At 42.3% G+C, this 22,342-nt stretch overlaps 1 protein-coding gene across 1 annotated transcript in view; it reads left to right on the top strand.

Annotated features, from left to right (window-relative positions):
• The window catches only part of LOC130549042 (interferon-induced GTP-binding protein Mx-like), a 105,480-nt gene that overhangs the window by 22,504 nt on the left and 60,634 nt on the right, over positions 1-22,342 (top strand). The window contains exons 4-5 of the mRNA XM_057326178.1: positions 7,942-8,096; positions 20,622-20,760. Coding sequence (XP_057182161.1) covers positions 7,942-8,096; positions 20,622-20,760 — 294 coding nt within the window. The remainder of the gene's footprint in view (positions 1-7,941; positions 8,097-20,621; positions 20,761-22,342) is intronic.

The following is a 22,342-nucleotide window of genomic DNA, read 5'->3' on the forward strand; positions in this document are numbered from 1 at the left end:
GAATCTGTCATACCCAAGAACACAGCTGTAAGACATGCCCGAAGACAGTGCAAACTGTGAGAGGAAATTTGCTCCTTTAGAAATATCTGCAGCTCGATGCCGAGACACCCAGGGGAAGTCCGCCACCGAGAGGGAGAATTCCGCTGCTTCGCGTCGTAAATCCAGCAGTCTAGAAGAAATCTTGAAGAGATGGAGCGCTTGACATGTACGTCATGCAGGTTTTGAAGAACAATGGATGAATGAATGACCGCTGCCATCTTCCTTTTATACCCGTATGTACAGGGCGGAGACTGGTGTGCGTGTGCCATTCGCCAAGCCCATTGGCATTTTAAATTTCCTCTCGGAGATGATAGGTTCTCAAGATCAAACCCCGGTCTGTCTCTCAACACAACATCGAGAGACCGACTGAAGGGGAACCAAAATTTGATCTCCTACTGAAAAAGATCTCTGTTTGGCATGCTTATCATACCAAGACATCATCTTCTTCTGCGAATTAGCCAGATTAGACCATGCAATTTCACAAGCTTTACTAACCCGAAGCCAAAAATGACTAACATAGTCTAGGAAATTGGTGGAATCTGACGTTTCAGACAGCCACTTTTCCTTCAACAATTTCAAACGACCACGGACGTTATGTCCAAAAACCAATTGAGAAGGACTAAACCCCTCTACGAAATGGCTCCTCAAAAGCTGGAATAGGATACAAAGGGGCAATAGGTATAGTCTGATTTGGTTTACCAGCTATCTGGCAAACAAGACAAGTCCTGCAGTAAACTACTACATCCTTCTTTAGGATGGCCTACCGCATGTTGATCAGACCTGGGTGTGTGTCACATTGTTACAAGGTCACCTCAACCACAGCCATTGGTTTCTTCTTCCCACTGGCCAGTGATTCATTATCCTCCACTGGACCTGTCCTTTGAAAGTGACCTATTTGTCAGCAATGGTGACCTCTGCATTTAACCCGTCCAGTGACTAGTGTACTCACGCACTGCAAGTCATGAATACACGTACACCAGGAACAGTGGGCAGCTATCACTGCAGCGCCAGGAGAGCAAGTAGGGGTAAGATGCCTTGCTCTAGGGCACCTCAGTCGTTACCTGCCTGAGAATTGAACCAGCAACCTTCTGGTCACGAGTTCGACTCTCTAGCCATTAGGCCACAACTGCCCACATCGTTAATGCATGCTCAGTGCCCCCAGTCCTGTATGGCATAACATTACAACACAGTACCAAAATCAATGCAACCATACGCGCCAACCCGTTGGCTAAGGCTGTTCTAGCCCAACTGACATTGTAATGCATGCTCAGTGCCCCCGGACCCATATGGTGTAACATTACAACAAACAACACCATTTATTACGTGGTCATTTGGCAGCCCATTTTGTGTCCTTCCGTTTCAACCACAGCCAGTGGCTGCTTCTCTCAGCAACAGTGGCAAATTCGTTGAATATCGTCCGTTGGGCCTGTCCTCTGATCCCCACTTCCTTAAACAGCCTTGTAGTGGAATTGGAAACAAAGCCCCTGCAGCCCACTTCCACTGGGAACACTTTCGCTCTTCAGTCTCCGCTGCCAAGTTGGCATACCGGAGATTCTTTCTTTCTTTCAAATGCTTCGTTAAGGGCCTCTTCCCAAGGTACAGTCTATTCAACTATGAGGACTGTCCTACTGAAGCTGGACCACAGAACCATGTCCGGCCGAAGGTTGATCGCTGCGATTTCCAAGGTGAAGTCTGTGGTTTAAATCAACCTGTATTGCCCAATCCCTTTCTATACTCAGCAGACCTGAATATGGGGATAAGGGCTTGGCCGGCTTTTTCTGTCCTTCCCGAATAAAGGGTTGCCTTTTTAGCGAGTTAGCCTGAGCATTTTGGTGGATGCATTTGCTACCACCCTCTTGGTCTGTATGTAGCTCTTATGGATAAACTTAGCCTGTTTGTTTCCATACTCCATAGCTCACTCCATGTAATTTTGCGCTGTTCAATGCCTTCCCACCTCATCTACCAGCCTTGCTGGGCTTTAGAGACCGCTCTGGCGCATCTACAGTGGCTTGCAAAAGTGTTCAACCCCCTTCATTTTATTCACATTTTGTTATGCTGCTGCCTTATCTACTACTTTAAATGATTATTTTTTTACATTAATCTACACTCCATGCACAATAATGACAAAACAAAAAACGGATTTTTGACAGCTTTGCAAATTTATTAAAAATAAAAAACAAAATTAAGTACATTGCATAAGTATTCACACCCTTAACTCAGAAAATGGTTAAAGCGCCTTTACAGACTCGAATCTTTTTGGGTATGATGTAAAAAGCTTTACAAATCTGCATTTGGCAATTTTCTGTCATTCTTCTCCTCAGATCCTCTCAAACTCTGTCAGGTTGGATGGAGATCATCAGTAGACAAACATTTTCAGGTTTCTACAGAGATGTTCAGTTGGGTTCAAGCACTAGCTGGGCCATTCAAGGACATAGACAGAGTTGTCCATAAGCCACTCTTGCATTGTTTTAGTTGTGTGCTTAGGATCATTGTCATGTTGGAGAATGAACCTTCTGCCCTGTCCGAGGTTCTGAATGTTCTGGGCTAGGTTTTCATGATCATTATCTCCGTATTTTGTGTACAGTCCCTGAAGCTGAAAAACACCCCCACATCATGATGCTGTTTCCACTACACTTTACTGTTAACACGGTATTGTACAGGTGTTGAGCAGTGCTTGTTTTTCTCCAGACATGATGCATGAATCTGAGATTCATCAGACCAGAATATCTTGTTTCTGACAGTTTGAAAGATTCGTTGAAGTATGTTTTTGCATATTTCAAGTTTCCATGTGTCTTCACTGAGCAAAGGCTTGAGTCTGGCCACTAAGCCATAAAGCCCAGATTGGTGGAGTGTTGCAGTGATGTTTGTCCTTCTGTAAGTTTCTCCCATCTCCCTATATGATCATGGAGCTCAACCGGAGTAATCATCAGCTTCTTGGTCACCGCTCTAACCAAGACCCTTCTCCATCGATGGCTCAGTTTGGACAGGAGGTCAGCTCAAGTAAGAGATCTGGTGGTTCCAAACCTCTTTCATTGAGGATAAATGGAGGCTACATGCTTCTGTGAACCTTCAATACAGCAGATTTTTTTCAGAAGTCTTCCCCAGATCTGTGCCTTGATACAATCCTGTCTCAAAGCTCTACTGGCAGTTCTTTTGACCTCATGTCTTGGTTTTTACTTTGATATGCATTTTCAGCTGTTGCACCCTTTATAGAGAGGTATGTGCCGCTCCAAATCATACTTATTCAATTGAATTTGGCACAGGTTAACTCCACTCGAAGTGTATAAACATTAACAAGCAAAACTAATGCTTCTGAGCAAAATTTCAAGTGTCCCAGAAAAGGGTATGAATACTTATGCAATGTACTTATTTTTGTTTTTTATTTTTAATAAATTTGCAAAGCTGTCAAAAATCAGTTTTTTGTTTTGTCATTATTGTGCATGGAGTTTAGGTTAATGTAAAAAAATAATCATTTAAAGTAGTTTAAGATAAGGCAGCAGCATAACAAAATGTGAATAAAATGAAGGGGGTTGAACCTTTTGCAAGCCACTGTACTTGCTTTGTCTTGATGCCGAACCTCCTCCACCACCAGGTGACGCTGTTCCTTTGGTGTCGCTTTTTGCCTTATGGGTTTGGTTGATGCCAAACCAAGCACCCCTCTGCCGTATTGCACTTGTCCCACGATATCCTTATGTCTGAGGGCTGCCTTTGCATCTCCTACTGCTGTTGTTGGGTTCCATTTCCTTCCTGTCACTACTGTTGGAGCAGCATCTCTTACACAGGGGGCACTTCTTTGAGTGTCATCTCCAACCTTGTTTTGGTGCATTTGTATTACTCCACAAAGCTTGAAATGGAAAGAGAGAGAGCTCCATACCCATACAGCCATATGTTGCCAAGCCATCTTGGTAGCCCAAGCCATTTCCTCACTTGTGTACTCACCAATCTCTCCAGGTTCTTGGCGTGAGACACCGTGAGCTCATAAATTGAAATTGGCCACATCAGTCGTGGCAACAAGCTAAATTGGAAGCTTCCCTGGAAGAGCTTTATTATTGATTTTCTTGAGTCCACTGGCTGTCTTTTGCATGAGTTGATCCACTTGTTCGCATCTTAAAGATCTGCGGTGTACCATCATCCAAGGCTTTTGATGTGCTATTCCCTAGACTGATGGTATAGGCTCGCCCTTTATGCAGAACCTGTCGTTGGTAAACCAGCCCTTGACAATAAATATGCTGCGGGATTTGCTGGGATTGATCTCCATTTGTGCCCAACTAATGTTCTCCTGGAACTTATCCAGCAGCCGCTTTGTAAATGCTTTTGCTGTTGTGATGGTTGTCATGTCATCCATGTATGCTCTGATTGGAGGTAGGCGCAGCCCATTTTTCAAACGCTCTCCTCCAACCACCCAACGCGATGCCCAGATTATTATTTCCATTGCCATTGTGAAAGGCAGTGGTGAAATTGTGCATCCTGCCATTAAGCCAAACTCCAGCAGTTGCCACGTAGTGCTACTATCCTGTGTGGTAATACAGAATTGGAGATCCTGAAAACATGCCTTAATCAGCTTTATTACATGTTCTGGGACGTGGAAGAAGTCAAGGCTGTCCACAGCAGCTCATGTGGCTCTGATCCAAAGGCATTGGCAAGATCTAGAAAAACACATGCAGGTCTTCTCCTCCTCGCCAGATGATGTTAGCATGTTCCAAACATCAAGAAAAAAACATTATGCCTGCCTTCTGCACTGAAGTGTCAATGAAGTTGTTACTCTTCAGAAATTCTGAGAGTCTTTTAGCCACAACGCTGAAGAAAATCTTACCTTTCACATTAAATAGGCTAATTTGAGGAAACTGTTCAGTAGTTGAAGAGTTTTCTCCTTGGGGATCAGTATGCCTCCTGTCCTACTCCAGACCTTTGGAAATTTATGGCTGTGGCATGGAAAAAGCAGGTGATACCAAAGGTGCCTCAACACCCCAGGGGCTTTCTTGTAGAGCCTGTATGGTATACCATTGATCTTGCCCGTTTTACTATACGCTCATCTTTGCTCCATTTAGGGTGCCTTGTGTCCATCTGGTGTTCTGGTAGCTAAATCGGTGGCATGTCCTCTGAAATGGGGATTGGCTCATTTAATTAGATGAACGGCTGCCGTGATGATTTCAAAATGAGGCTGGGAGGGATAGAAGTCCAGAGCGCTGCATGAAGGTCGATTTACATTGCCCGCTATGCGAAAAGTGAAGCAAATGTCAGACGAACCAAGCTTACACATCGACAGCGAATAGATTGATCAGCAACAGCTTTCACTCCTGTAGGATAGGTGGCACCGATGGACGAGTTTGCTGTTTCAATAAAAGAAGATTGTGACGTGTTGTTGATTAACGCTAAAGGCATAAAGACTGATGTAGAAATGCTTTATAATCAGTATATAAATAAACATGAGTTGAGAAAATGTCAGAATGTTTTCATGCATGTCATGTTTTAACTATTGGTCTGACTGGTTATGACTGTTGTGTTTATAGCACTACGTTAGCATATTTTCAATGCAGATATTGATAATCAGATATTTTTATCACATAGATTTATTTTTATCTAAAGGGAAAATAAACAACTTCTTCGTAAACTGAACGTCTGTTAATTTTAAGACAAAAATCACAATGTACATATTTATCACTTTAAAGACATGTAGTTAATATTGCAGTGCATAAAATAATTTAAACAAGCCTCAGTATTGATGAATATTAATAAATAAACATCTTAGATTATGGTGCATATGCTAGTATGCAGAACACCAACCCCAAACAATGTGACAGTTATCTTCTAAAATAATAGTCAAGAAAAAATTCAAACAATAAAGATAAGTAAATAGGCCTATTAGTAATGTAATATGTTCCCCTGTTCAGAGCCGGTGTCCTGACTTCTGTGTTTTTACTGCTGGAGTGTTTGCAGTCAGGTTTTTCGGTGCTTAAGTGTCACCGCATCGTCATTTTGTGTAACAGCAGTGGCTCTTGGTACATGACGTAATGCTCAAATCTTATTTCTGATGCATTTCCGAGAGAAACAGAATATAGAATGAGGAAAAAATTTGGGCGCGTCTTGTGTTTTCCACTGCAAATTGATTGGATGTATAAAAATGGATATTTCATTTTGAAATGTACTGGCAGCACACTGATAGTTGAAGTGGAGGAGTTAAAGAATGCTCTGACCAAGCCATCTAACTGACGTCATCTGAGATGGTTCATCACTACAGGGCAGAAGTGCATTTTAAGATTTTAATTGGAGATTGTGGATTGAGGACACATAAATAAAAAACCCAGCTAGCCAAAATACATGACTGTTATGTGTAACCGGCTCCACTCGCCCCGCTCTGCGCGGGCCTCGAACCGACGACGGTCCGGATGGGAGACGGGCGCTTTAATGAGGAGGCTAAAGACCGCAGTCTCTAGCATCTGTCGCTAGAGCGTCTCTGTTGGTCGGGGAGTGAGGTTTACACACTGCACAGCTCTTCACTAACTGGCCTCCGTTACACTCACCCCCCTAAACCTCACTCCCATCCGGGTCACGGCACCAATGTAACCGGCTCCACTCGCCCCGCTCTGCGCGGGCCTCGAACCAGCGACGGTCCGGATGGGAGACGGGCGCTCTAACGAGGAGGCTAAAGACCGCAGTCTCTAGCGTCTGTCGCTAGAGCATCTCTGTTGGTCGGGGAGTGAGGTTTACACTCTTCACTAACTGGCGTCCGTTACATATGTAACGGCAACGTGATCTGATGACCAAACTTGCATCATGGCAATGTTACGAGTTATGTCGTGGCAAATGGAAAAGTGAATTCCTGGATTGGTTGCCACAAGACATTGCCTGCCTGTTGTGGTCACGTTGTGACAATGTCATGGATTTATATATTTTTCGTTTGTTACCAGTTAGTAATTTGGAAATGCAGTACAACCAATTGATCTTGTGCTTATTCACCCATAACGATTGTAGAGACTTTTTTAATAACATGAATGGCACAGACTCAGTTGGAATACTTTTCATTTACTATATAGATTAAAGCAGCATATTAACAGTAACATAAATTGAGTTCAAACCAGTACACAAACATGTTTAGAAACAAAACACTTCAAATTATAAGGTATTGTTACTTAATGTGATTGTTTGTCTTTTTATACTGGAAAGAGTCAGTCATGTCCCGGTTGCTGTGGTTACTCTCCAACTGGATCTGGCATAATCTGTGGTTATCCCGAGGTGGGAGAGGAGGGTAGAAAGAGACTTAAGTGTAATTTATGGTCCTGCGTAGGGCCTACGCTGTAGGCTGTACATAGCTCTGTATAGCCTGCCGTGCACCTCTCCAAAAATGTAACAACGCGGACCCTTCATGGACCACAAGCACTGTAATTGGCACTCTAAACTGTTTGAATCCCTCCCTCAGGTACAATAAACTCTGCGATAGCGTCATGTTCACTCAAACGCATTTCCGAATGAACTAAGTAAATTATTTGTTCTACTGTATTTAACATCTCAAGGTGCAAAAAAGTGACTGTTTACTTGCCGCTATCACTGCTAATGCTTCTCAAACGAGCTGCTTCTTCTTCGGCTCTTGTCTTAGTTACACAAGCAACACTCACGTGGACACTGACGCGTAGTGGTCATTGCCTGTCGACGCGGACAGCGACGCACTAGTAAAAATGAAAACCTGCGCGTTGCCTAAGGCGAAGAGGCTATGAAGGTCCTACGTATGACCATAACTTGCCCTTAATTAGTGTAGCTGCTGTTCATTACTTTTAAGCATGAGATAATAATTAACATTTGATTTGTTAGTATTGTTGTTCATTTAATAATAATAATAATTTACTGACTTATTCCAAAACTCTATGACTTCCGTTACATAATGTATGTTTATTTGTGTTATTACAGCCCAAAATGAGCTGGCAGGGAAAGGGGTTGGAATCTGTGATGAGCCCATTACTTTAACGATTATGTCACCAAATGTGTGTGACCTCACGCTGATCGATTTACCAGGAATTGCCAGAGTGCCAGTTCAAGGACAGCCAGAGGATATTGGAAAGCAGGTTAGTGCTAAATGCCAACAGGGCCACTGTTGAAAGTTTTCATAGTACAAGTGTGACTCCTTATGTCGATTTGACCAATGCATGTTATGTCCAGTTGATAACTTGGGTGTCTAGGGTTAAAGTTTGAAATGACTGATGTAGCCAGAACTGGCAAATTTTTATCCATGGTCTGGGTCGTGGGAAAAACAATGGAACCCTGCCAAAATGCAATAGAAAATTTAATGAATGTTATAGTTATAACGGGAATTAAATTGGTTTTAATGGAAACTTTAATGGTATCTAGTGATATGTGATGGATTATATTAGTGTGATGTTTTCTGTTAGATGGGAACCAATAGAACCATGGAATAATGCCCAAAACACACAAGAAAATTATTTTAGTAATGAATTTAATGGAAAAAGCTAGATACATGCAGATACATAAGATACATAATTGTATTTTAATGGAAATCATAAAAAATCTGTGATGGTTTCTATTGCTTTCCTCAGCAATTAAGGTTCTATTTGCAAGTTAATCTGCACTATGAATGCACAAAAGAGGATAAATCACAATCTGCTTTTGTTTGATCCCTATTTTATTATCTTTTTTTAAATTAAATTGTAATGTCTTACATTTTACAACATTGAGCCTGAAGGTGAAATAACAATTTAATTGATGGGGTCTTACAGCAATAAACATTAACCATATTTATCTCTAGAGAGAAAGTCATTTTACCTGTCTCACTTTCTATGGAGTAAAGTCCAGTCCCCAGGTTGCATGAAAACCCTTAAGGTCATGAGGGTTTCCCTGAGTGGAAAATAATCCCAGAGTTAATGGATTTCTTTAAGAGTGTTGCAACAAACATCTTAATGTCAATATTACCTAAATGTTTATACTTCGGTAAGAACTTGGCGATATTCTCTTTCAAAACACTGCAATGGAGAAGCAGTTGCTATAGTAACAAAATAAATAAGTAAAATAAATAATAAATAAGTAAATAAAAAATGAGCCACTAGTGGAGCATATTAACTACTAGATAGTAAAGTTTGAGAACAAACTTTATGTTGGCTTGACAAAGCCTGGCCTCAACAGTAGGGCTTCACGGTACATCGTGTCAACATAGACATCGCGATGTGCCCATGCGCAATAGTCACATTGCAGGATTGCGATAATAAATGCTACAATGCAAAGAAATGTAAAGAGCCCAGGATATGAATACAAAAGCATTAAATGGCACCTTTTTTGTCATGTCATGTTATGATAACCCGATTAGCATGCTGCTAGCATGATGTTAACACAATTAGAATAGAATAGAATAGAATAGAATGAGCTTTATTGGCCAAGTATGTTTCCACATACAAGGAATTTGTTATAGTGACAGAAGCTCCACAGTGCAACAGAAAGACAGCAACAGGACAGAACACAGATGATAAAATTAACAGATTAAAAATTAAAATTAACAGATGAAAAAATTAACATGTTGTTAGCAAGATACTCTAAGCCACGAGTGAAACGAACCAACCCCAATGTATCTACGATGTTCTGATGCAGAAATATTTGTCTTGCTTAATGGTTGCTAAGCTACTCTGTTTGGTTGTTAGGGAGTGGCTTGGTAGCTGCCAATTGATGATACTCCAAACCAAGAGTGAAACAAACCCACCCAAATGTCTCTACAATGTTCTGATGCAGAGATACCGGTCTTGATAAATGGTTGCTAAGGTACTCTGTTTGGTAGCTAGGGAGTGCTTTGATAGCTGCCAATTATGATACATTGAGCCACAAGTGAAACTAACCCACCCCCCAGTACAACTAACGTCCCACAGAGACTGCCAGCTTCTTCAAGCATGGTAACCCGCAAGTTTCTATGAAATCCTCGCTCTAAGTTACGAGCCATCGAAGTTTGTCGAAATGTTAAGTCAATGGGAATTTGGTGGTTTTGATAGTCCTGTTTTCAAAAACCAGAACCCTGATCACTTAGAAAATATATTGCAAATCAAGTCAGACCAGTCTGAAGGTTTGTGGAAAGTTTGGTGTATGTAGCTTGAAAGCTCTAGGAGGAGTTACAGTCAGTAATTTGAGGGATAAGAAGAAGGAAGAAAATGTGAGTGGTGCTTGCCGTTGCAAAACTCGGATGCTAACATGAAGCTAACGCAATTAGCAGGTTGCTAACATGTCAATAACATGATTAACATGTTGTTAGGATGATACTCAGAGCCACAAGTGAAACGAACCAACCCCCATGTCTACAGTTCATTGCTTTAAAATGATAAGGTTCTATCTGACATTTCAGTCAAAATTGAGTTTTTCGCGTTCTAAAATATGAAATAAGTACATGTAACTGTATTACAGTAATAAGTCATAAAAAACATGTAAATGTAATTTTCAGTAATTATAATTTCAATTGAATGAGTGCATCATCCGGGGACTTAAAGGTCCAGTGTGTAATTTTTGGAGGATCTGTTGACAGAAATGCAATATAATATACATAGCTATGTCTTCAGAGGTGTATAAAGAGCTTAAACAGTGAAGTGTTACAATTTTTATTACCTTAGAATGAGCTATTTCTATCTACATACACCGTGGGTCCCCTTGCATATAATTCGCCATGTTCTGTCAGCCGTCGCAGTGTTTCGAGCGGGAGGGATGGAGTGAGCGGTTGGTTGCAATTCGCAACCTTGCTGCTAGATTTAACTGACTGGACCTTTAAAGGGATAGTTCACCCAAAAATCTGTCATCATTTGTTCACCCTCAGGTTGTTTCAAACCTGAATAAGTGTATTTGTTCTGTTGAGCAAAAATAAAGATATTTACAAGAATGTTGGCAATTTTCAGTTCTGGGACATCCTCCACTACCATATTAGAAAATTATTATTGTAATTTTTTTTGTTTTGTTTAACACCAAATTAGATATTTTGAAGAATTTAGTCAAACAAACAGTTCCATGGCACCTCTGACTAACATTACATTTTTCCTACTATGGCAGTCAATGATGTCCCTGAATTTGCTAACATTCATCCAAATATCTTTCTCTGTGTTCATCAGAGCAAACTCATTTATACAGGTATGAAATTACATAAGGATGATGATGAATTGATTTTTGGGTGAACTCTCCATTTAAAGTGCACTTTTGAGAATTTTAAATGTAAACGCACTACTCACACTATTTAAACAACAAAAGGGCGTAGAATAGTGCATAAGTGTGTGATTTGTGATGCACGTTAGGATGTTCTGATTCAGAGATTTCGCTAGTGCTAAACGGTTGGTAAGGTAATCTGTTTGGTTGCTATGGACGTGGCTTTCAGCTGTCATTTGATAATAATCCAAAATCGGCTTGCCAGAGTGAATAATGAAAACAAACCTCTATAACATTTCGATTTGAAGATATCCCTCTTTGTATTTAGGTTGCTAACATGCTCAATAATGGTTGCTAGGGGTGTGGCTTTGTAGCTTCATGAAGATCCTGGGCGACTTATTAGTTCGCCACCCCCTTGTCTCAATGACATTGTGCTGCAAAGATATCCACCTGGGCCTTTTATAATGGCAGTCCGTGGGATCGGTTGCTGTTAATGGTTGCTAGGGCATGGCTTAATTGTTTAAAATGAGTCCACCTCCTTGCTTCTATGAATCAGTGATTTGAAGATCCCCCTCTGGGCCTTTTATAATGGCAGTCTATGGGGAATTTCGGGTGGCTCTTAAGACCCAGGGGTACAATTTACACCCCATTGTGAGGTATGTTCTTACAGAGCCAGCCAGCTTCATCAAATGTGGTAACTCGCATGTTTCTCTAAGCGCAATGTTACTCTGTTGGATTTTTCTGAGGATTTTTCACCCCCCTTACAAACATCAAACCCCCAATTGCTTATAAAAGTCATAGCACAACTCTCCTCCAAAAAAAAGCTTGATTTGAGCCCTCATTCATGGGTCTACAAATGGTGCAGGACGAAATAAGCGCAGAAGCTTTGACGGAACAAGAAGAACTAGATAGGTAAGTTTTCTGAAGAAAATGCCATGGCAAAACTGTTGGTCATTCCCTTTTTAAAATTCATGGGCCCTTATAATCTTCAGTTAAAACTGAAATGCACTTCCGCTCTGATAACATAAGCATGTTTGTTAACATAGATATCAATAACTAGATGCCTCATTTAAGCGCTCCAGGCATGTAGATGTATCCGCCATCTTGGAATGGTCCACTGATGTCACTCACAGTTTGCTAGAAAACCACAACACTGTGCATTTTAATTTCTATAAAATTGGATACCCCTTCCTTGTTATCATGTGTTAGTGTAGGAAATATAATGTTTGAGTTTACACAACGACAAACGTGTTTTCTATAATCATACAAAGTCAGCTTGCTCTTGAGTGTTAATGGACCGGCTTGGCAGGGTTGCCAGATCTGTGAAACACAATCCTTCATCTCGAGCCTAAAGTCCCTGATCCAAATAACAGAATTTAAGATTCATAAATGAAATCATCTAAAAGATAGGGTATCATGCTCTGTCATGCATTCTGACTTCTTTACACTGTTAAACGTGCTGGCTACTAGGGCTGGGCGATATGGCCAAAAAATATCCCTGATTTTCTCCACAAAAAATCTGATTTACAATTTAAATGGATCTTCCCCCCTACTTAAGATGAATTTGCAGAAGACAAAGAAATTGTTCAGAAGTAGTTTAAACTTTATTTTGTTTTAATTTTCCCCCTTCTGGGATTTTTAAGTTTAAAATTTTCCTTTTCACTAGATAGGTTGAGGTAGTTATGATAAAGTGCAAAGAAAACATTCAACAACATTAAATATCATTGCATGAGAGCCTAAGGTGCTTATTTGTTGTGCTGATTTTTAGTTTGAACATCTTTTTTGTCCTAAACATTCTTAGCCAGAAAGACAAGCCTGTCTACTATCTCTGGCTTGAGGCATGCACAATGGCATGTAACAATGCCCCCAACCCCCCATCCCCCCCCCACATTGAAATCCCTCTCTGAGGGGGCACTCGTTGCTGGGACGAGAGGTATTTTTTTTGCCAGACTACTTAGTCTTGGAAAGTTCTGTTGGTGGCGCTTCCACCACTCAAGGGGATCTGTGTCTGGGTCTACCTCAGGGGTCAATAAGTAGGTTGTCAGCTCAGTCTCTATTTTTTCAATTTCAAGGTACTTTATTGGCATGATTGCGTGCTCTTGCAATATTGCCAAAGCATTGAACATATAACAAAAGACATACATTAAGTACAAACATGAGATTAAAATTAAACTAAGGTGCTGAGTAAGGCATGAATATAGAATGAAATATAAAATAGAGTATATGTAAGTAAACAAATGAAATATGGAAATAAAATCTCAATAGTAGATGTGAGGCAGAAACATGAGAATGTAATAAAGTCAAGAGTGCAGATGTGCATTGATTGTAGCAGATGAAGGCAGTAGTTTGTGCAGCTGATAGATGAATGAAGCAGCAGCTGATGTGTGTCTCTTCTCCCCACTAACATCTGCATTCGCTCTGTTTCTCAACACCTATCAAACTCTGGCATGACCTTTGACATTTTGTGAAAGTGTTTCTCTCTCACATCTTTAAATTGATCACAGTGAAGGAGAAAGTGTGTCTCAGTCTCCACCTCACCAGTGTCACAGTGTGCACAGACTCCATGTTTGTCTGTGTCTGCCATTCTCTATGGCCGGACTGTGATCACTGAGTCTGTGTTCGCTCAGGATCCGTCTCTGTTTCACATCTCCAACAGTGTAGACATCATCTGACACATTCTATTTTCTGTTTAGGGTCCGATAGCGTTCTAGTTTACTTTGGTTTTTACTTTCCTTTTCCCAATGATCTAAATATGACTTTTGACTTTCTTTGATCATTTGGTTTATTCTGATTTGGTTCTGTTCGGTTGTGCCGGTGTGAAGTTTCAGAGCCAGCTGGCAGAAGGGACTGGCTTTAGGTCTCAGCTCTTGGGTTTTAAGTGCTTCATATTGAAGTGTGTTAGGAGGACTTGAGTTAAGGTGTGTCCAGAATTTGAGAGAACGTTTTTGGATGTGTATTATCAGGGGGTATCTGCCTAATTCAGCCCTGCATGCATTATTTGGTGTTCTTCTCTGAACTCTTCAAATGTTTTTATAGAATTCAACATGCAGGGTGTTACGGTCTTGGTCGGGTTGGGGTTTCATCTGCACGTGGGTTGTGTTGTTATTGTCGAGCACGTGGTGAGCCGCTGGCTGACTGCGTGCTCGGTGTCTGCGTATTTCACCCCGCCCTCGTGTCTCCTTAGGCTTTCCTGCACTGGTGATTTTCCACTCCACACCTACACGCCTGCTGTCATGTTACTCATTAAGCACTCGTTCCCGTAATTACTCCACACCTGCCAACCCTTTCCATCTCGTTATTTTCCCCCCTTATATTCTCTCAGTGTATCTTGTCTGTTGTCTGATCGTTGCTAGTTTAAGCCATAGTGTCAGACTGCCCCAGACGTAGCTGCGGCTCGTCTGTTGAAGTTTATTCTCCCTAGTCGTGTCATAGTCTTGTATTTCATTTCATCTTGTCTTGTCTAGTTAAGTATTCCTCCTCTTTTGTCTCGATCATCCTCCTGTGTCCCGGCAGCTCTCATTGGCGTTCACCACCTCTACCCTCGGCAGGCAGCTTCTCGAAGGCGAAGTCCGATCTCCACTTCTGGTCGTCATCGACTGCTCGGTTCTCAACACGGGTCCCGGGTCGAGAGAGTTTCCCGGGTACTTCCCACCTCGTCTTGTTGTCGGAGACCTTTCCTCAGCCTGAGTCGCCGCGTTCTTCGCATCAGAAACTCTAGTTCTTACCACCGCGGACGGCACATCCACGGTTGGGGTTGTACTGCTTGTTTGCTGTCTGTTTTAATAAACTCCTTCGGATTTTTACCGCATCTGGGTTGCCTTGTGTTCTTGATCCATGACAGCAGGGATTCTATGGGGTGATTATCCCATTTGGAGTAATCTGTCAGACACTGTGGAGCCCAAACCTTGCAGCCATATAGAGCTATAGGCATAATCACACTATCAAAGATTTGACACCAGACTGGAACTGGAATATCTGTTTGGGTGAATCTGCCTTTGATGGCGTAAAACACACGTCTAGCTTTCTCTTTCAGTGCATTCACTGCCAGACCAAAACCACCTGACGCGCTGATTTTTAGGCCGAGATAATGGTAGTGTAAAGTGTGTTCTATTGTAGTGTTTCCCAGAGTGAATGTGTATCTGTTATCCTGTAATCTGTCTTTTTTCTGTAAAATCATCATTGTAGTTTTGTTCAGATTGACTGTCAGGGCCCGGTTTTGACAGTATTTCCCCAGCAGGTGTAGGTGTTGCTGTAGACCTTCGGCGGTGTCTGACAGCAGCACCAGATCATCAGCATACAGAAGACATTTCACCTCGGAGTTGTTTAGCGTGAGACCGGCTGTTGCAGATTGTTCCAGTAACACGGCTAACTCATTGATATAGAAGTTAAACAGAGTTGGACTCAAGTTGCATCCCTGTCTTACTCCGAATTCTCTTCTCTTATCGCCAATTTTAACTCCGCATTTGTTTTCTGTGTACATAGATTGAATGATGTCATAAGCTTTTCCTCCTATGCCTGATTGTAGAATTTTATAATATAGGCTGTCATGCCATATTGAATCAAATGCTTTTTTTAAATCAACAAAACATGCATATATTTTTCCTTTGTTTTTATGATGGACGTGCTCATTGACTAATGCCTGTAGTGTGTAGATGTGGTCGGTGGTGCGGTGGTTTGGTAGAAATCCGATCAGACTTTTACTGAAGACATTGTGTTTGGTAAGGAAAGCTTGAATTGGAGTATTCAGGATACCACAGAAAGTCTTCCCCAGGTTACTTGTTCACACAAATGCCTCGGTAGTTATTGGGGTCAAATTGATCTCCGCTTTTGTATAGTGGCTGTATTAAGCCTGTATTCCAGGATTCAGGAAAGTGTCCAGATTGTAATATCAGATGAAATAGTTTTAGGAGAGCTTCCTGCATCACTGTAGGACTGTGCTTTAACATTTCTGTTCTGATGTTGTCTAAACCGCATGCCTTCCTAGGTTTGAGTTTGTTTAGTGCTTCATTTAATTCTTTCAGACTAATCGGATAGTCGAGAGGATTTTGGTTGTTTTTGATTGTCGATTCTAACCGGTGTAGTTTGTTTTGTAGGGTTTTCTGATCAGGTGTAAGACTATCTGAGGAGATTTCTCTGAACAGGTTTTTAAAGTAGTCTTTCCATAGTTCTCCATTTTGTCCAAAAAGGACAATTTACACCAATCAGTAAAATCTGTCAGTACAGGACCATGATCAATATCCACGGTATTTAAAAGGGAGACGATCACTGAATCATCCGCAAACTTAATGATATGATGCCTCTCTAGTTGCGCCTGACACTCAGTATAAATCACAAATAAAAGAGGTGAAAGAACACATCCTTGTGGTGACCCAGTCGAAGAAAAAAGCACATCAGATAAAACCCCATTTACTTTCACACGTTGAGACCTATCGGTTAAAAAATCCATCAGCTAACAAATCAGCCCAGAGTCAATATTGTAATCCCTATTTAACCTTTCTGCTAAGATATGAGGCTGGATACAATTAAAAGCAGATGAAAAATCAATGAAAATTAACCGCACAAAAGTTTTTGCACCCTCAAGATGTGCTAAAATCATATTTAAAAGAGTACTTATCGCATCATCAACCCCTCTACCGGGCATGTAAGCAAACTGAAACGGATCTAAATTGTCCTGTACCATGGTCAAAAGCTTATCCTTCACAACCCTCTCAAATGTTTTCATAATCTGAGAGGTAAGTGCTACTGGCCTGTACTCATTTAAACATTGTGGTTGTCACGGCGGTGCGTGGAAGAACCCAAATGCAGGCAGGCGGTGAAGGGGTTAACACAAGATTTGAATAATAAACAAAAGACAAAACAAAAACCCACGATGGGGTGTAAACAAGAACAGGATAATAATAAGTAAAAGGGATGTAAACTAACTAAACTACACAACACAACACTAGACATAGACTAAACTGAACACTTACTACAACAGGATAAAACAGCAACAATAGACTCTGGCAACACAGGGACCATCAGGACACTAAACGCAGCACATACACACGCAATGACCGACACAGGACAATGAAACATGAGGGTATTATATAGGGAAGACAGACAAAGGATAACGACAAGGGGCAGGTGTGGGTAATTAAACACTCAGGGAAAGATAACGAGGAAACGAGATGGCGGGAACAGAGACGAGACACTGGAGAGAACGTATATTATTGTCAAAGGGACAATAATATGTTTCTCTCCACACATAACCAAAGGCTTTGTCATGACTCTGCTACAGGACCAAGAAAAACATGACTAAATGAAGCAGAGCCATGACAGTGGTACATTATTCTTAGGCACAGGTACAATAATAGATTCTTTCCATAAATGAGGAACCTTATGAAGGTGCAATGACATATTAAAAATGAAACAAAAAAATATCTGCCAATTGTTCTGCACAATTCTTAATAATACGGCCTCCAATACCATCAGGGCCTGGACTTTTCCTCTCTTTAACACCCCGGAAAAGTTTTAAAACTGTATCCTTATCAACATTTACACTATTTCACTCAAAAGAACCATTTTTAAAAGCTGCCAATTCCTGACAAAAATTATGAACATTAAAACGGTTATAAAAAACATTCAAATCATTGGCAAGATCAAAATCAAGTTTACCATCAAAATAAATATTACATTTCTTAGAATGCATTCCCATCATGGTCTTCACCCCCTCCCATGCAGAACGAGAATTTACAGTGCTAAATATATACTCCACCTTATCCTTATAATTAAGTCTAGCCAGTTTAAGATCCTTCTTAACCTGTTTTTGTAATACCTTATACTGGGTCACATCGCCTTAATTAAAACAAATGTTCCTCTGAATAATTGTGTTTTTTACAGATTTAGTGACCCACGGTTTATTGTTTATTGTTTATTGCAATTCGTCTAAATCAACACAAGCATTTATAAACACATCCCATTTGTACAGCTAAAACAGTCCTGGAGAGAGTTAATAGATTCCACACCGGAACTAAGCGGCATTCAGGCTTAGTTTTCTTAAGGACCGATTTACATAACGGAACCAAGTACACAACATTATGATCTGACATACCCAAAGGAGCTCTACAAAGAGATTTATAAGCTCCCTTCACAGATCTATAACATAAATCAAGACATTTCTTATAACATGTAAAACAGGTTACATACTGATAAAAACCACTCAAGGACTTCCCCAATTTACAATGATTAAAATCACCCATAACAAAGTTCGATGCATCTGACGTCATCCTTTGAAGTCTTTGCATAGTTTTTGCAACAATTCGAGTTGCTGAATTAACATTAGCCTTCGGGTGAATATAAACAAGCGTAACAAACAGCTGCGGGAACTCTCTTGGTAAATAATAGGGTCGTAGGGAAACAGAAAAGAGTTCGATGTCAGGCGTACACAACGTCTCCCTAACGACCACCGTATTGCACCAATTTTGTTCACATAAAGACATAATCCTCCACCAAGTGATTTACCCGTCACAGCTGAGTCTCTGTCCAAGCGATAGGGTTCCCCAAAGCCATCAATTTCCAAATCGGAATGAGAATCGTGTTCCTTAAGCCATGTTTCCGTAAAAGGAACTTAACATTCGCCCGAAGCTCATCCAATTTGTTACGAAGCGACTGAACGTTAGCCAACATAACTGTAGGGAGAGGCATACGACGATGGCCTTGTCTCTTCAACCTCTGGCGCACACCAACGCGACTCTCTCTCTTCCTCACCTTTTTCGGCTTGGATATCCATCCTCGATTCATCTCAGTAGAGTCCGACCGAATAACTTCTACTGGGAACGCCGTCAGAAGGTCCACCGTGTCACCCTCAGAATTACGTAGTAGCAGGAGAAACTCGCGGCTATACCGTATAGGTTCGCGGAAGTCGCAAAAAACCGTCAAGAAGTAGCAAAAAAACAAGAAAATCAAAAAAGAGCCCAACATATCAAAAGAAGTCATTGTTATCACCAAACAAATAACAAACAAACAGAATTTTTTAGGACTGCACTGAACTACATGATACCAAACTGCTGCTGTGTGCCGCCGTACCCCGGAGGGGCCTAGCTGATGTTGGGACGGGGCAGGAACATGGCTGGGGTCGGGCCCGATGGTGTCAACCTCCCTGGGGTCTTTCCGTAAGGGTCGCTTCTTCCTTGAAGGTTGCTGACGGGGTGGCGGTCTCCTCTTCGATGTCCTCTTCCGGGGTGCCGCCTGGGTAGGGAGCGCCGGGGCCGGAGCTGGTGTCGAAGAGGGCCGGGGCTGCTGGGGAGCAGGCGCCGCACGGGATCTCGAAGGCCTGTGGCCGGCCGAGTCACGGCGGGGCAGGATGTGGCTGATCGCCTCCGTCTGCTTCTTTACTGCCGAGAACTGCTGAGCGAAGTCCTCGACAGTTTCACCAAACAGCCCACCCTGCGCAATAGGCGCGTCGAGAAAGCGGACTTTCAATTTACTATATCATACGCTCAACTCGTTTTTTGAGAAGTTGACCATGTTAAGCATGAGAAGCCAGCACGTTTAACATGGTAAAGAAGTCAGAATGCATGACAAAGCGTTTTACCCCCCCCCTTAACTTTTACTTGTAGTGGAGCAATACTTGACCAGTAGTATCTGTACTTTCACTCAAGTAAAGAAGTTATGTGCCTCTGGTTGCAGGAGCTGAGTGCATCCTGAGGTGGTCTGGTCCTTCATTGCACCAAGCGGTGTTGTTGTACCAAGGGTTGGTGTGTCAATGTTGCTGTGCTATAATTTGATGTGTATTTTGTGTGACTTTAATTGGTGTGGTTTCTCTGCATAATCGGTGCTGTCGTACAAGCCTGTTCCTCATGTAGGTCGCCTACGTCTGTTATTTGATTTATTTTTTGTGATTTTAGGTTATTGTGTGTTTTGTTTTGTTTTCTTTGATTTATGTCCTTAGCATATTCATCTTGAGTTTTAACTGATTTATTGACCAAATCATTTTAATTTTGTATGGGAACTCAAGCCTTTTTCTTTTTGAGTGGAGCAGACGTGTGTTCTTCCTTGGGTTGTTCTCCCCATTGACTTGGGGGATTGAACCCATGACCTTGGCGTTGTTACCGCAATGCTATAACCACTAAGCTATAGGAAAGCATATTGACAGCCTTAAAGTTTCCTTAAGAGAACCCTTAGGTTTTCTCTTGTAACGCTTGTTTCATCAAGGGAGCTCATAACCCTATAACTAAGGGTTTTCTTAACTTGATGGTTTTCATGCAACCAGATACAGGTTCCTACCTAAAATAAACATCTGCTCTTGACTAAATATGTATCACTCTATTGTTTTGCTCAGGAAAGGCAGCTGTGATGTGAGAGTTGGAGGGTTGCTACAGCCAGCAGAATAACATTTCACTCAAGTGAACACAGTTCTGTTGAGAGCTGCTGTCTTTATGAGCATGTGGTTTGCTTTGTTTACCTGACTTGATTCATTTCTTTGTATATTCTAGATCAAAAATCTAATCTTCAAATATATTGAGAAGACTGAAACTTTAAACATGGTAGTGGTGCCATGCAACATAGACATTGCAACAACAGAAGCACTAAAAATGGCACAAGAAGTAGATCCGGATGGTAAACGAACCATAGGTAAGTAATCAATAATCAATATGTGCTTAAATGCTTGTACATTTAATAAATAATAAATGTCAAAGAATGCTAGCATCATGTTCACGGGTGGGAAATCCTGGTCCTGGATGGCCACTATCCTGCAGCGTTTCGCTCCAAGAGGTGCAGAGGTGGTCCAGATTAGTTTGGGGTGGGTCCCAATAGTATGAGCGCAAGAGTACGAAACATCCTGGTTACGGATGTAACCTCAATTCCCTGATGGAGGGAACGAGACGTTGTGTCGAGCCGACAGATGGGGTTCGTCCTTGAGAACCAATCGCTTCCGACTTCTTAGAAAAGGCCAATGAAATTGGCGAATGAAATTTGCATGCCGGACTCCGCCCCCGGATATCTGGGTATTAAAGGGAGACGGCGTGCCTCATTCATTCACCTTTGTTCTGAGGAGCCTGAGACCTCTCACGACTGCTGCAGTGGGCAGCATGTGTTGTGGCAAGAAGGACACAACGTCTCGTTCCCTCCATCAGGGAACTGAGGTTACATCCGTAACCAAGATGTTCCCTTTCTGTCGGTCTCTCGACGTTGTGTCGAGCCGACAGATGGGGTTCCTATGGAAAACGCTACAATACCATGCCCTGTCACAATCTCTAGCGAAGCGACGGTGACTGGCCTGGGCGTGTCAGCCGTGAGCGCTACCGCAAAATTGTAACCAACCAGTGGGAAGGTAGGGGGTCCCAGAGTTTTTCTTGAAAGGTGGGAAGGCCCCTGCCTTCGGCCTCACAGGCGGCGGCCTTGTTTCTCTAACAGCGAAAAGCCGCCCGGTACCTTAAGGCCACTGGGTAAGCGCTACAGAAACCACTTCCTACCGCAGGGAGGAGTTTAGTGGAGACACCAACATGGTCTCACCATTAGGGGAGAACTCATGGGAGGAAAGTGCGGACTGAAGGAGTTAACCGCAAGGTGGAGGTCCACCTAGGGAAGGTCATGGGTTACCAAGGTGGGAACCAATCATGAGGATACATCAGACGGAACCGCCCTGCTGGGGGGTTACAACGTCCGGTAGCACTAGGTCCGGTTAGAGCTATGTTGTGGATAACTCAGTTGGTACCCGACCTAAGGGGCAGGGCTACTCTGCCCAGCCCGCCCGCAGGAGGTGCTTGCTTAGTGATGGATGGAGTGCCTGTTCTTCACCCAGTGGAGGAAGAAGGGAGGCTAGTTTAGTACGCTGACCCACTTAGAAGAAAGGGGGGAAGGTACTGTCATAGGTGTACACCCTACCGGCCGCTGACTCGAGCTGTTACCGGTTTTACGCGGAGGCTGTAGGACCTCACGAAGGTGATGGGTGTAGCCCAACCCGCAGCTCTGCAGATGTCTGCCAGAGAGGCGCCTCGAGTCAGTGCCCACGAGGAGGCAATACTCCATGTGGAGAGAGCTCTCACCCAGTGGGCATGGGCGATCTTAGGACAGGAACGTCGTAGTGACGGCATCCATGATCCAGTGCGCCAATCTCTGTTTGAGACAGCCCTCCCCTTCTGCTGATCTCCAAAACAGACAAAGAGCTGCTCAGAGCTCCTGCGGCTCTGCGTGCAGTCCAAGCAGAGGCGCA

Source organism: Triplophysa rosa, linkage group LG25 (genome assembly GCF_024868665.1).
Source record: "Triplophysa rosa linkage group LG25, Trosa_1v2, whole genome shotgun sequence".
Lineage (NCBI taxonomy): Eukaryota > Metazoa > Chordata > Actinopteri > Cypriniformes > Nemacheilidae > Triplophysa > Triplophysa rosa.